This window comes from Dermacentor albipictus, chromosome 3 (genome assembly GCF_038994185.2).
Source record: "Dermacentor albipictus isolate Rhodes 1998 colony chromosome 3, USDA_Dalb.pri_finalv2, whole genome shotgun sequence".
Taxonomy (NCBI): domain Eukaryota; kingdom Metazoa; phylum Arthropoda; class Arachnida; order Ixodida; family Ixodidae; genus Dermacentor; species Dermacentor albipictus.
The window spans coordinates 40,092,730-40,105,924 of NC_091823.1; the positions used below are offsets into that span (position 1 = coordinate 40,092,730).

The window sequence follows — 13,195 nt, forward strand, 5'->3', positions numbered from 1 at the left end:
CTGACTCATACACTGCAGGAACTTCGCGAAACATGCAGGTATAAGACAAAGAAAGCGATTTAAAACACTATGTATCATATCAAGATGAACGTTGTAACGTGTTGTTTCCTCATGTCTATCATTCGCTTCCTAACGCGCACTGGCATTGAATCATTAAATTAACTAATTAACATAACTAACCAAACCTGTTGGCTGATTACCCAACTAACTAACTAACTAACTAACTAACTAACTAACTAACTAACTAACTAACTAACTAACTAACTAACTAACTAACTGGCTGGCTGACTCGCTGGCTCACTCAGTCACTCACTCACTCAAACCTAATCTAGCCAACTGACTGAATAAAATGTGCATATTCACGTAATCAAGCTACCGAAACAAGAGGCCAGTTTTTGAGCCCTGCCTATTCGCGTTGTCTGTTCGCAGATGCAAGAGCGCGAGTGTCCGCTGGACACTCCGCTGGACACCATCTCGCTGGACTCTGGCGAAGAGGACAACGACGACCGCGAGGAAGGGAAGGCGAGTCTCTGCTCGAGGCGCCTCACCTTCCTGCTCACTTGCCTGGCGCCCAGCGCTGACATCGTCAACATTTGGAGGTACCCTTACATCGCCTACAAGCACGGAGGTGAGTCCATCGCTGAGGGCAGTGCGGCAGGTTCGCTTGCAGCTAGAGCCAGTTGGTGACTAATGGAAAGCTTGTGGAATGGTTACGCCAGCGGTTTGCGTAACCAAGAAGTCAGACTTGCGTATGAAAGTGGTGGAACGCAAGCCTCTTGCGTCCCCTGTTCTACATTTCTCCGATGTACGCGACCGTACGCGGCGAAGTAGGATTACGGGGGTGTATTGCTGTCCCTGCTCTTCACTGTGCTCTCCACCGATTGCAGCCTGTTTACGAAGCACACCATGCCGGTCAGCTCGAGACTTGTTGCACATTGCAAATATTCGAGAGTATGTTTTTCATGCAGCCTTCATTGAGGTGTGGCCTGATCGCGACCCCCGACCTCGTGAACTCATTCTACAGAGCCTAATGCCACTGTCGATTAGCCGTCGCGGCAGTTGTCTTTCTCTGCGTGCACGGGTGTTTCTGTGTTTGTGTTCCCGTGACCACTTTAAGCCCATGTACGTAACAAACCTCAGTGCATCCGTTCACGTAGAAAAAGTACTTTGGCGCTTTAGGATCTGTCGTTGCGAGTGCCGTGGATGCAAAGTCTGCCTATCTGTTCGGTTTCTCCAAGGAGGCATGCTATCGAAGCTTGGCCTTGTGCCCCTTCGCACTTCGACTAAAAAAAGAAAAAAAAAACCTTACGAAAAGGCTCGATGGACAAGCTCTTTCCTGGAAATCACCACTATATTTGCCTGTCATGTGGTGGGATCTATCTGAGTACCCACCCTCTGTGGAACGCAACCTCCATGGGCGGATATGACGTAAATTGCATACCACAAAAGTTCGACTGATATTCGAGGGATGTGCACTACGGTCGCGTGAGTTTCGTGCTGACGCGTGTCAACACCAGCTGAAACTTGGATTTAAGGCCCAAATTCACACACACACACACACACACACACACACACACACACACACACACACACACGCACACGCACACACACACACACACACACACACACACACACACACACACACGCACACACACGCACACACACACGCACACACACACGCACACACACACACACACACACACACGCACACACACACGCACACACACACACACACACACACACACGCACACGCACACGCACATGTACATGCACACGCACACGCACAACGCACGCACACAAAGTCAATGCGCTAGAACTTATCGTAAGGCCGTATGCTACCCAATTGCGTCGCTGGACATATTATTAAAGGAGGCAGCCGGCCCTTGGTCAAAGAAGCACTTATGAACGGAAAAGCCTTGTGAATTCCGACCCAAGATATTTGTTTTATGCGAGGGGGTGGTTATCGAACGCGTCCAGGGCGAAGGTGAGCGTCCTCGATTGCGCAGTTAAACCGGATCACTCAGCAGACAAGAGGCGCGATCGTTTCTCTCCGTCCACAGACTTCACATTCAAGGTCGCTGATACAGGGATGCGAATAACTCTTTATCGCCAAAAGTACGACGAAAACCACATGCTTGCAACCAACGAAGTCGCATGCAACCGCGACCCCCGTTGTCCTGATGAAAGCTAGGAAAGATACTTGAAAAGAATCGTCCTGTGGACTCTATATGAGATACGGCGCCATAAGTGGTTTTTGAAGATGCCGTCCATCCAGGACAGGCTTTCAGAATGAGAAAACGTGTAACGGTTATCTCGAGTGCTGCTGTTTAGGTGAAAAAAACTTCAAAAAAGCAACAAAGGACTCTCAAAAGAAGCTTCTCGGAAATTTATCGGTTTCTTGACACGCTCCGGCGTATGTCGCCAAGAGAGCCATGGGTTTACCCATGCACACGAGCACGGAGGCACTGGATGCATCAGGCATGTGCAACACGCTGAGCGTGAAGAAGTATTTTAATGAATGGAAATTGTAGAGAGGTCGGCCGGATAATGGAGCATCTGGCCTGATTGCGTAGGCACAGTAACGGGCACAGATCACCAGGCTGTCCGGCACACCTGCGGGCAGGTGGATCCTACAGAGAATCGGCGTCGCGCCTCGGGAGATCGTGAGTAACAGCCACGAGCTAATACTCGACCAGAGGAAAAAGGTCAGGGCAGCCCCTCATCCCAGGAATATGCACCCAGAGCACAACATCGACAGAAGACTTCTCGAGCCAAAGCACTCCTCCGACAGGCAGCCGCCTCCGGGAAAGCATGCTGCTTTACGGACGCTGCCAGATACCCTGGCAGACGAGCCTATGTAGCAGTGGTGGCCAACAAAGATGGCATGGTCATCAACGCGTGCACGGTCCACACTGATAGTCCTGAGGTGGCCGAGCAGGCGGCCGCCAGCCTTGCACTGCTAGAAGACGATAAAAGCTTGGTATACTGCGACTCCAAGAGGTCAATTCTCTTCTTCGGAACAGGGAGCATATACCCGACCGTCGGCAGAATACTTGGTACTCATCAGCTCACCCCACCCTACATCAATTGTTTCACGGCACACATGGGACCATTGGAGGGGCCGCTCCCTAACCACGAAGAAACGGCACACCAGGCCGCACGAGACCTAACTCACCGTGCGAGCCCGGACTCCCTTTCGGCAGGATGGGTGAGCGAGCGCGACCCCCTCGTCACTTACAACGATCTCACTCAGCATTATAAGTTAGTCAAGAGAACCATGCCACTACTGCACAAAGCACTCAATAGAGCACAAGAAGTCACGTACAGGCGGCTTCAGACGGGCACCTACCCATGCCCGGCCTTCCGGACGCGCACCCTCACAATGCGTGTCGCTACTGTAAGGATATAGTTGGTCTTGCTCACATGCTCTGGTGTTGCCCCCTGGCGCCGGAGGCCAGGACCACCAAGGAAGAGTGGGACCGAGCTATACGCATCTCAGACCTTGAAGCACAGCTCTGGGCTGTCCATCGGGCCCGTGTCGCGGCGGAATGGCGTAGTCTCTGTTGCGACGTGGGAGTGGCCCGCTGCGCACTAATCGCGGGCACTGACGGACCTCAAGAAAGTTATTGATCCATCTATCCATGCTTTCGTATGGCGGGAATGTCTCTCAGATGATTCATCGAGTTTTTTTTTTTCTTTCATGGCTAGTATCGACAACATTTGTTATATTTATCATTATTATTTCTGCGCGAAGAAAATGGGGTTGCCTGCTTTATTCGAAGGACGCTGTCTATTTACAACTCCGTTCGTTCACAATATGAAATTGTCGTAGATATGCATGGATGTGAGCGTTCAGATTGTTTTCGCAAACTAGTTAAAATTTCCATTTGTGTCCTTTTGTCACCACGTCACGCAATCATTGAGCCTTCCTAAGCAGTGTACTCACGACTGCACAAAACAAATGATCATAGAAGAAAAGATTAGGCGGGAACTGTATCACCCTCGCTTCCTTTTTAACAGATTTTTCTAAAGGGCGTTTGATGCAGAGCGTAAGGATCCCGCGTATTTTATCCTAATTATTTTCTTCAGTGTAGTGGCGCTTTCTATTCTTCAAACAGGTGCACTGAGAATTTCTCCTAATTTGTTTCTGTTGGCCCACTGCAGAGCGCTTTCATAATCCACGATTGCAGCATTACTTTATATAGTATTAAGTATCGTCACTTGTATATCCCCGTAGCAGTTCCTTAAAGCTTACTTGTCTCTCTTCGCTACTGTTTACGTGCCGTAACATATTACGCTATATCACAGGTAGCACGTATGTTTACGTATGCTACCACATACGTGAACATTACTCGGAAACAAGCTCAAGGTACGAACCACAAATGCTCCCATGATATTTCTTTTCTGCTATTGCGATAACAATTATACAGACACTCCAGGCGCTTTTCTGTCGTCGGCGTCGCCTTGAGGTACCGTGCAATGTCCAAGGGCGATAAAATTATCGCAGCGCGCCATATACTGCATGTACGAGCGAAAGCGTGGCAGAGTGAGCTGGCGATCACGGCTCAATGTCGCGCACGGAACGGAGGAAAGCGGGGAGGAAGAGCGCCGCCTTCCGTCGCGCGCAAGGCTTCGTGGGGAAGATAGGTAGGAGGCGCGCGTTCTACACCGGGCAGCCGCTGTATCTTGAAAGCCATCTGTGACGAGTACAGAGCCACCGCTGCGCTGCGTTCACGTGGCGTAGTCGGTGCTGATGCGAGTGGAAGCACGAAGGCCAATTCGCTCGCTGCTGCTGCCGCGTTTCCTCACTGCAGCGTTCTGACTGCGAGCTTCCGCGGTCATCGATCGAGTAAGATGTGTTCATGTTTGCTTCTGCGCGCGTGACACCATGCTTGTTAATTTAATTAGTATGCCTATGATTACAAGTTTATGCACCCGAGAAAACTGCTATCCTTACTTCATATCACTGTTCACTAATTTGCTATCGCAATCGATGCTTCGCCTTGCGGGTGAAACTGCGAATTTTTATTATCTTTTTTGCGATGAGAAGATATGGTAATGGGGTGGGGGGAACTTCCGCCTAACCTATACAGTATTACTTTGTGATTTATGCTGCTGCAATTAACGGCTACATTTTTTTTCTGGAAACAGTAGCAGATTGTTGTTCGGGAATATGTTGAAGTGGCCATGTCAAGCGATTCGTTTGGAGCAATACCGTGGGAGTTACAAATCTGTTAATAATCTCCTCAGTGGCAACCTTCTTCTCGACTCTCTTGTCAGCTTAAAAGTACCCGTATAATAGAAGCAACATTACCAAACCCTCATTCCCGCACTTACTTAACGGCATAACACATCCTTAACGGCTTCAGTTGAGAGAAGTTACGTTTTTCTCGGCCCTAGAAGACGCTCTCACTTTGCTTGAGTTCAGGACGTGTACGTGAAGTGCGGCACTGCCCAAGGCATCACCCGCTGCCGTTGCTTAGTAGCTATGGTGTTGGGGCAAGAAGTCGCGGGCGGGAATCCCGACCACGGCGGCCGCATTTCGATGGGGGCGAAAAGCGAAAACACCTGTGTACTTAGATTTAGGCGCACGTTAAAAAAACCCAGGTGGACCAAATTTCTGCAGTCCCCCACTACGGCGTGCAGCATAATCAGATCGTAGTTTCGGCACTAAAACATGATAATTAATTTTTTAAGCCAATGCACACACACACACACACACACACACACACACACACACAAACACAAACACACACACACACACACACACACACACACACACACACACACACACACACACACACACACACACACACACACGCACGCACACACACACACACACACACACACGCACGCACGCACGCACGCACGCACGCACGCACGCACGCACGCACGCACGCACGCACGCACGCACACACACACACACACACACACACACACACACACACACACACACACACACACACACACACACGCGCGCGCGCGCACGCACACACAGCACTTCTAAACTTGTCCAATACAACCCCAATTATTGACACCGAGGACGAATTGTGTGTAGTAGCTGAGAAATGGTTGTATTTCGCTTTCTGGTGTTCTTGCGAGAGATGTTGTGTTCAGCTCTTCCGCGCAAGTTCGTGTAATTGTGTAACAGTTTATTCTGCTTCCCGCACTGGTGCAGGTGTTGTACTGGTTCCGTGCATAATCCTGTTCGTACTAGTGGGTTTCCCGCTGTATTATCTGGAGCAGACCATCGGGCGACTGCACGCTAACAAAAAGGGCGGTGGACAATGCCTCGGACACCTCGTGCCTATCTTCAAGGGTGAGTGCGCGGCTGTGCCGGGCGACGCGCTTCCTTCCATTAGCTTTCCCAACGGTACCTCTTATACGAAAAAAAAGCGCCGATCAGTCCCGGACGGTGTGAGGCGCGACGTTATCGTGGCCATTGGACACAAAAAGCTGTCGTTTCCTGCAGTACGCTCAATCTGCGGCTCCGTCGCAACGGGCTCCCGATGATCGGTGCTAAGTGCCACTTCGAGTATGCGCGGCCTTCGCCGTCTCCCACCACGCACTATAGATACAGCCTGCAGGATTCGTGTTTTCTTTCCCCATCTCTTTATCCATTCACAGTCCGCTGTTCCTCAGAAAGGCGCTCGCACGCGTCTGCTTTGCAAACACGTGCTCTAGACCCTACGGGCGTGCGGTCGACCTTCCGATTTTAGGTGCGACATCTTCTCTCCTTGGCATCGCCGTAGGAATCGGGAGCGTAAAGCTGAAGTACTGCAAATGCGAAAGCTCGGCTTTGTCTGCAAAAATGAAGGAGCGACAAACGTGACATTTATTTTGATGGTCATAGAGAGGTCAGCCTGACATTTTCGCACCTCCCGTCGCCTGCTATTCTCTGCTGCCGAAAAGAAGGCATGGTGATCAGGTTACGAAGTACGGCTTGAATGAAATACAGACGTGTGAAGCCTGGAATAAATGGAGTGAACTTCCAGCTTCCAAGCGATGAACTTCATCCGGCGATGATCGCCTGACGCCCGGCGTCAGAAAATTGACGCCGGAAACTGATCTGGTGTGGGATGCCTATTGTGGACACCGTCAAATACCACCATATTGTCAACTTCTGCAGTGGAGGCATTTTGAGCCAACCAGAGAAGCTGGAACAGTCCTCTGGGCCAATAAGAGCTGGCAAGATGAGGAATTCGACAATACGGCGAAAGTTGATAGTGTCCAGAATGTACTCCTGGACTTCGTCCGGCAAACGCCGTCACAGCAGCGCTTAACGGCTACGAGCATGAGTTAATCCACGTGTAGGATCGTTCCTGCCGTCATTCTTCTAATGCCGGTACGTTTGCTTGTAAAGGCAGACAGGTTGCAGAAATTCATGATTAATTATTACAGAAATTCAAATTTATGATTACCGCCCGTTTACGTGCGTCGTGTGGTGCCCAGTCTCGTGTTTGCGAGAAAGTGTGGCATCATCTTGGTTTGGTGCAACTATGTTTGAATGTAGTATCAGAAATAGGGAAGAAAAAACATGGCGATGGATGGCATGCTGCTGGAGCTAGAGCTTCAAAGCACACCCTGCTTTCTCGCAGTTGGCAGAGACGCGGCTATATTATAAGCATGCAGCTTGAACACTAGTCAGCCAACAGGCAATCACAAATCCTGTAGTTGCGTCTCAAAGCAGGCATTCACGCGATTTATGATGCCGTACTTCTCTTCGACTTCAATTGTCAACACAGCGATTCTCACAAGTTTTGCAAAGAAATGAACTTTCTGCAAAGACCGTATGTTCCGCTTGTGTCATAGAGGCGAGCGCTGCGTATAATTCGGCTAAAGTGACTATGAAAAGACATCTTAGCAATACGAAATAGGGCGCAGTTTTACCAAGAATATTGAACGTGTCGGTCAGCCTGACAAGTTCCTTGTTATGGAGCCGTTTTTAGCGCGATGGTAAAGTCTCCGCCTCCCATGTGAAATACGTGGTTTGAATCTTGCCCGACTTTTTTCATATTTTTTTACGAGTGACACCATTGTAGTACTTATCATTTTAATGCAAAATAATTGCTGGAAGCGACAACACTAGCCAGGCTGAACGGTTTGTGGCGCTTGGTATTTTCGGCTGCCATCTTGCCTCGAACGGTCGCACGCGCCTCCTTGGCAACTGAAGGAACCAACAGGGTTCAAAATAAGGAAAGTCGCTGGAGCCAGTGTCTTGATAAGAGTACTTAATTGTATACCTGAATCGACATTTGGACGAGTTGGTGTAGCTTCACCTTAACACCATGCAAACAAAGGCGCAGACGCGCCTCTGGAGGCTGTTCAATTAATTCTTTCATTCTTGTCTGTGTCTTTGCACTGTGTCATTCAAGGAGTGGACTTGTCTTTGTCGGGGCTTTCCCCAATGAAGACGAGTCTTCTTGTCAGGTCCTTGGCTCCTTCTTTGACAAATAAAAAAATCCCGTTGTCTAAACATTGGCTTGAGACATTCGTGGTTCGGCCACTGCTGATGACGTCAAGGCCCCAGTCAGACCTTCTTCCACTTAACCTCTGTCTCGGCAATGTAGGTTACACGGATGGCTCCCTAACTAGATTACTCCGGTGGCTTTATTACAGCACATGGGTGGCTTCACTTTCTAACTTCGGCTTCAGACGTTCCTCTCGGCCGAGATCGCAGGAGGACGTACAAATATTACAAACTGTGTTTGAAATTTTTAATACACTCCTAGCGTGACAACAGCTCGCATAACCTGACCTCGTCTGCCTACCTCCTCCGCCCCTCCTTGGGCCACAGGCGTGGGCTACGCCTATTCGAGCCTGCTGGCGCTGATGTCAGTCTACTACATGGCCATCCTGACCTGGGTGCTGCTGTACCTCTTCTCCTCGATGCAGGAGACGCTGCCGTGGAGCCACTGTGGCAACGAGACCGTCGTACAGGGTAAGCGCTTCCACCTGGCATCTTCTTTCTCGCGACCATTTAGGCATGGCTTCGCCTTCACTATCGGTCGGGCGATATAACGGCGCGGCGTTGTTACCGAGTCAGGTGTAGGTATCCTCCTGGCGATAAAATTCTAGAACAGCGGCAGCCTATACCGAATATAACCAGTAGCTTTGCGGAGGCAGAATTCAGCACACAAGGCCAGACGTGGCGCTGTGACTGCCTGGAGCATGCATGCTTCGGTCGCATTTTATCTGGACAAACACAAAGTTTATTTTTTGGTTAGTCCGTCCGACGTCCTCAATCATAGCACCTAGGTATGTAGCTGTGTTGCGTTAGGCCTATAGGGCGGAGCGCCACCACCGAGACATCGTCTTGTAACCTTTACTTAGCGTGTTCCTAGGGGTGGGCAACGCAACCCGGACGAAAGACGAAAGAAAGTACACGATACGAGCGCAACTCAGAACTGGATTATTTTTTCAAACAATATACAAGGATGTAAATATTGACACGTGTACTTATCTTTATCGGGCAACCACGTTTCGCCGCCTAACAAATGTATTCGCACAGCGTGTGACGCGCCTGCATGTATCCGAAGTTTCTGGAAAGTTATCGATGCTTCTATCCGCTGTCTGTTGTCGCCGAACCTTATGTTATCTGATTTCATCACCTGACGCGAATGGTGTAGAACTTTGTGGAAGGCACGCGGGTCCGAACGATTAGTCTGGAACATTCGACGACTGCTCTATAAAAGCCGACGTGCTTGACCCGCTGATCAGATTTTCGACGATCGCCGACCGTGTTCGCCGCTATCGTGCTATAATTGTAGTCTGTTTTTGTGGGCACAGGTTCGCTCAATAAAGGTTAGTTTTGTCTTTCACAGTACTGCGTATTGCTACTGTGTTCTTCAACATCACCACCACGTGACAATATAGAGAAAGTGCTATTTTCTGTATATTTTAGTCCCTTGTATGAAAAAATAAACCATTTATTAGTTGAGCTCGTATCGTGTACTTCCTTTTGTCTTTCGTCCTGGTTGCGCTGCCCACCAGGAACATGTTCAGTCACCAACTCGCCCAGCTTGCCGTGTTAATTCACTTTACTTAGCGGTGACAATGTTAGAGCATCCGGTAAAAGAAGTTGATTCGTAACTTCCGCGAGGACTAGTATGCATACCCACCACATAGTACACCTATTAAAGATGAAAGTTACTGGAGTAACGTGACCTCATCGATGCTAAAAATTGGAGTGGATGGAAACTAAAAGAAGCCAGGGCGATTCGCAGCACACTTTCTCGGAACCGATCGTGCTAACAAACCTGATTTCAGATCGCTCACAATATCCCAGCTGAATATTCTACTATGAGAGCGAAGGAAAATAACAGAGCGCGCTGCTGCATTTCTGTCGCAGTATGTACTAGGGCACTAACGCAGACTCCTTTCTCTCCTTTGACCAGGTTGTCCCAGCACAGGTGAATCGATGTTCCACCCTTGCATCCCGACGAACTTCACGAGCAACGGCAGTGACATCGATGTCGTCTGGGTCCGTGCACCAAGCGAGGTGTACTTTCAGTAAGTCTTTCGCAATGTCTTGAACTCATGACAATGTACATGGACGGCTTCCTGCATTACACTACACACAGGGCGATGCATTCCTTCTTTTTGTGAAAAAGTGAAACCCATGCGGTACAATGGTATCAACCCTGTCATAAGTCAGACGTGATAACGCTGACAACGTGCTGTAGCCGATCGAAGCGAATGAATAGCGCGTGATGCCGCTGTGTAACGTCATTTTCAAAGTTTCTTCGTCGCTCTATGCATAACAGCGTCACTCAGATGTGGCGTACAGAACGCGCGAGAGGTCGCCAAGTTTTGTTGCCTCACTCCGTACGCTCTTTGTTTCACAGCAATCTCTGACTAAAGCAGTAGCTTCGACATGTGATATGGCTTTCGAAACTGGGCTCGGTACTGAGCAGAGGACACGACAGGGCAGAGGTCGCTTAGTGCGGGGCCCACACCGTGGTGCGGAAGCTTCAATTCGCGTGATCACGCTTCGGATTGACTGACGTCGCCTATAAGCTTTCATTTCAGTACCTTGTCATGGCCAAGCAAGGCAAGCATGGCGTCCGAGCGCCACTTGAAAATAACTAACGCTGGGGTCATATTTCGCGCTGGTTGTAATGTAATATTTATGTGCGCTCGATTCTATTCACTTTTCGACAGCCACCATTCACCGTACCGCCTCATACTGCCGATAACAAACTCCGCAGGTTGGGCCATTGACGAAAAGCGAAAAAGAGCACCGTAGGAGAAGAAGTGCTGTATTATTCGGGTCTTATTTATTATTAGTTTGCTATTCATCACTGGGTCCCCCAAAACCGCGCCGGAGTTGTCGCCACGTGATCGGTAACTCGGTGCAATGGATGGTGAACAAATCTCCATCTTGTACCTGCCGTCACTTCACGATGTTTATTTCCAAATGCAAGTGTACAAACTTGGCTTATTTTCATTACTTCGGTAACATATACTGTATACCCCCGTGTTCTCAAACGACCCTCGATTCGAAGCTCTGCCTTCAAGTCATTGAGTTGAGCACCACGCCACCCCTTCGCTTAAGAAAATGATATCCTTCTCAAGAATTGCTGCGGGGTATCATTACAGCGCAGGGTCCCCACTTCTGTTGAAGGGCGGTGCTGGCACGCAATTTCTCGAGTTCAGGTGGAGTATCCAAGTCGAGGAATGTGCTGGAAAATGGGAGATAGAATAGGATGGAAGGAATATTTGAAAGAACGTTGTCCTATTTTGTGCTTTGGATCTGCCTTGGCATCAGTTTCTTAAGATGTATTCGACGAAATGCTTGTAGACATCATACGCGCCGTCGGCGGCAGTAACACAGCTGCTGGCGTCGATTGAGCTGCTTACACGTTTGCCTTGCGATAATCCCGATAATACGAGCGGTCGCCTATGCAAGACGCATTCTCTGACGCTTGAAATTTCACTTGGTGCTAAGCAGGCGAAGCTTTGACCCGGAGCGTCACGTGACCACTACTGTGCTAGAAGATCGTGAAACGGAGCTCGCGGAGGTACGCGGCGGGCACTTTAGTGTCTGCGCAGGAGTCCATACGCTTTTCCGAAAGTAAAAAAAAATACTGATAGCTCAACATGCGGTGAACAGATGCGGCTATATATGTGTCCCAGTGGTTATGAAACATGAGCTTAAAATAGAGTCATCAGACCATACAAACAGCAACCGAGCCGCTTTACTATGACGTCACATCACGTGCCTCGCTATATCGGCATGTGTTAACCTCATTTACTTATATTAGCGCATCTAGCTTTTCTTGCGAGGCAACCTACGGTGGGCGCAATTTGTTTAAAGAAATTAGGCATCAGAAGGGCGCCACATTTGGCTGGCCTAGGGTGGTAAAAGCTTTTCAAGCTGCGACAGGTAATCACGTAAAGTCACGTTTAAAAATACATGTCTGCTGTAATTCTATCTGTTTGCGAACATTTTCATTGAGTTCAAGGATTGCGCGAGAGCGTAAAATGTGCTGAGGCGACGCCTAATTTCTCCCAGTGACGTAGTGACCAAGTTGACATCCGAAGTCCGTTCCCTGGGAACTGTGTCGTGGCCCCTTCTGCTGTGCCTGCTGGGTGGATGGATTGTTACTTACCTCAACGTCATTCGTGGCAAGATATCATTTCGAAAGGTGCGTTGGAACATCAATATCTATCAGCGTCATTACATTGAACGTTTTAACTCGATCCCGGGTAATAATCTCTCCCATTGCTTTTCTTTTTTTTTCAGACGGCCATTTTGCCTGCCATAGTGTTAATACTATTTATGTGCGCAATTTTTGGAACCATCACCAGCGACCCCGGCTTTCTGAATGGACTCCACTACTTCTTTTCTTTTGAATGGAAAGCTCTAAAGAAACCAGACGTAAGCATTTTTGTGCATTTGTGTGCTTCACCAAGCTTTATTTCAAAGCTACTTTTGTCGGCTTTCTGATAAGATAAAAAACCTAGGCCATAACTTAGCACCAATAGCTTTCTAACTAATCTCACTAATCCTAGTCATCAACTCTTGTTCTCTAACTCTAATCATCACAATCATCACTTAGACTGTGATGATTGTGACATTTGTGTGACGTCTGTGTGACATCTGTGTACAGATGCGCGTGTGTGCGTCACAACCAAGGGCCGTTCGATTCTTTGATCGCTCCATCACGAAGCATTTCATTAACCTAATGGC

General features: G+C 48.9%; 1 protein-coding gene across 6 annotated transcripts in view; it reads left to right on the forward strand.

Moving 5' to 3' along the window:
• LOC135902578 (sodium-dependent dopamine transporter-like) overlaps positions 1-13,195 on the forward strand; it is a 131,059-nt gene that overhangs the window by 97,125 nt on the left and 20,739 nt on the right. For all 6 annotated transcript variants that reach the window (XM_065432751.2, XM_065432752.2, XM_065432757.2 and 3 more), the window contains 6 exons: positions 430-628; positions 6,179-6,319; positions 8,798-8,941; positions 10,398-10,512; positions 12,518-12,650; positions 12,749-12,883. In XM_065432751.2, the coding sequence (XP_065288823.2) occupies positions 430-628; positions 6,179-6,319; positions 8,798-8,941; positions 10,398-10,512; positions 12,518-12,650; positions 12,749-12,883 (867 nt within the window). The remainder of the gene's footprint in view (positions 1-429; positions 629-6,178; positions 6,320-8,797; positions 8,942-10,397; positions 10,513-12,517; positions 12,651-12,748; positions 12,884-13,195) is intronic.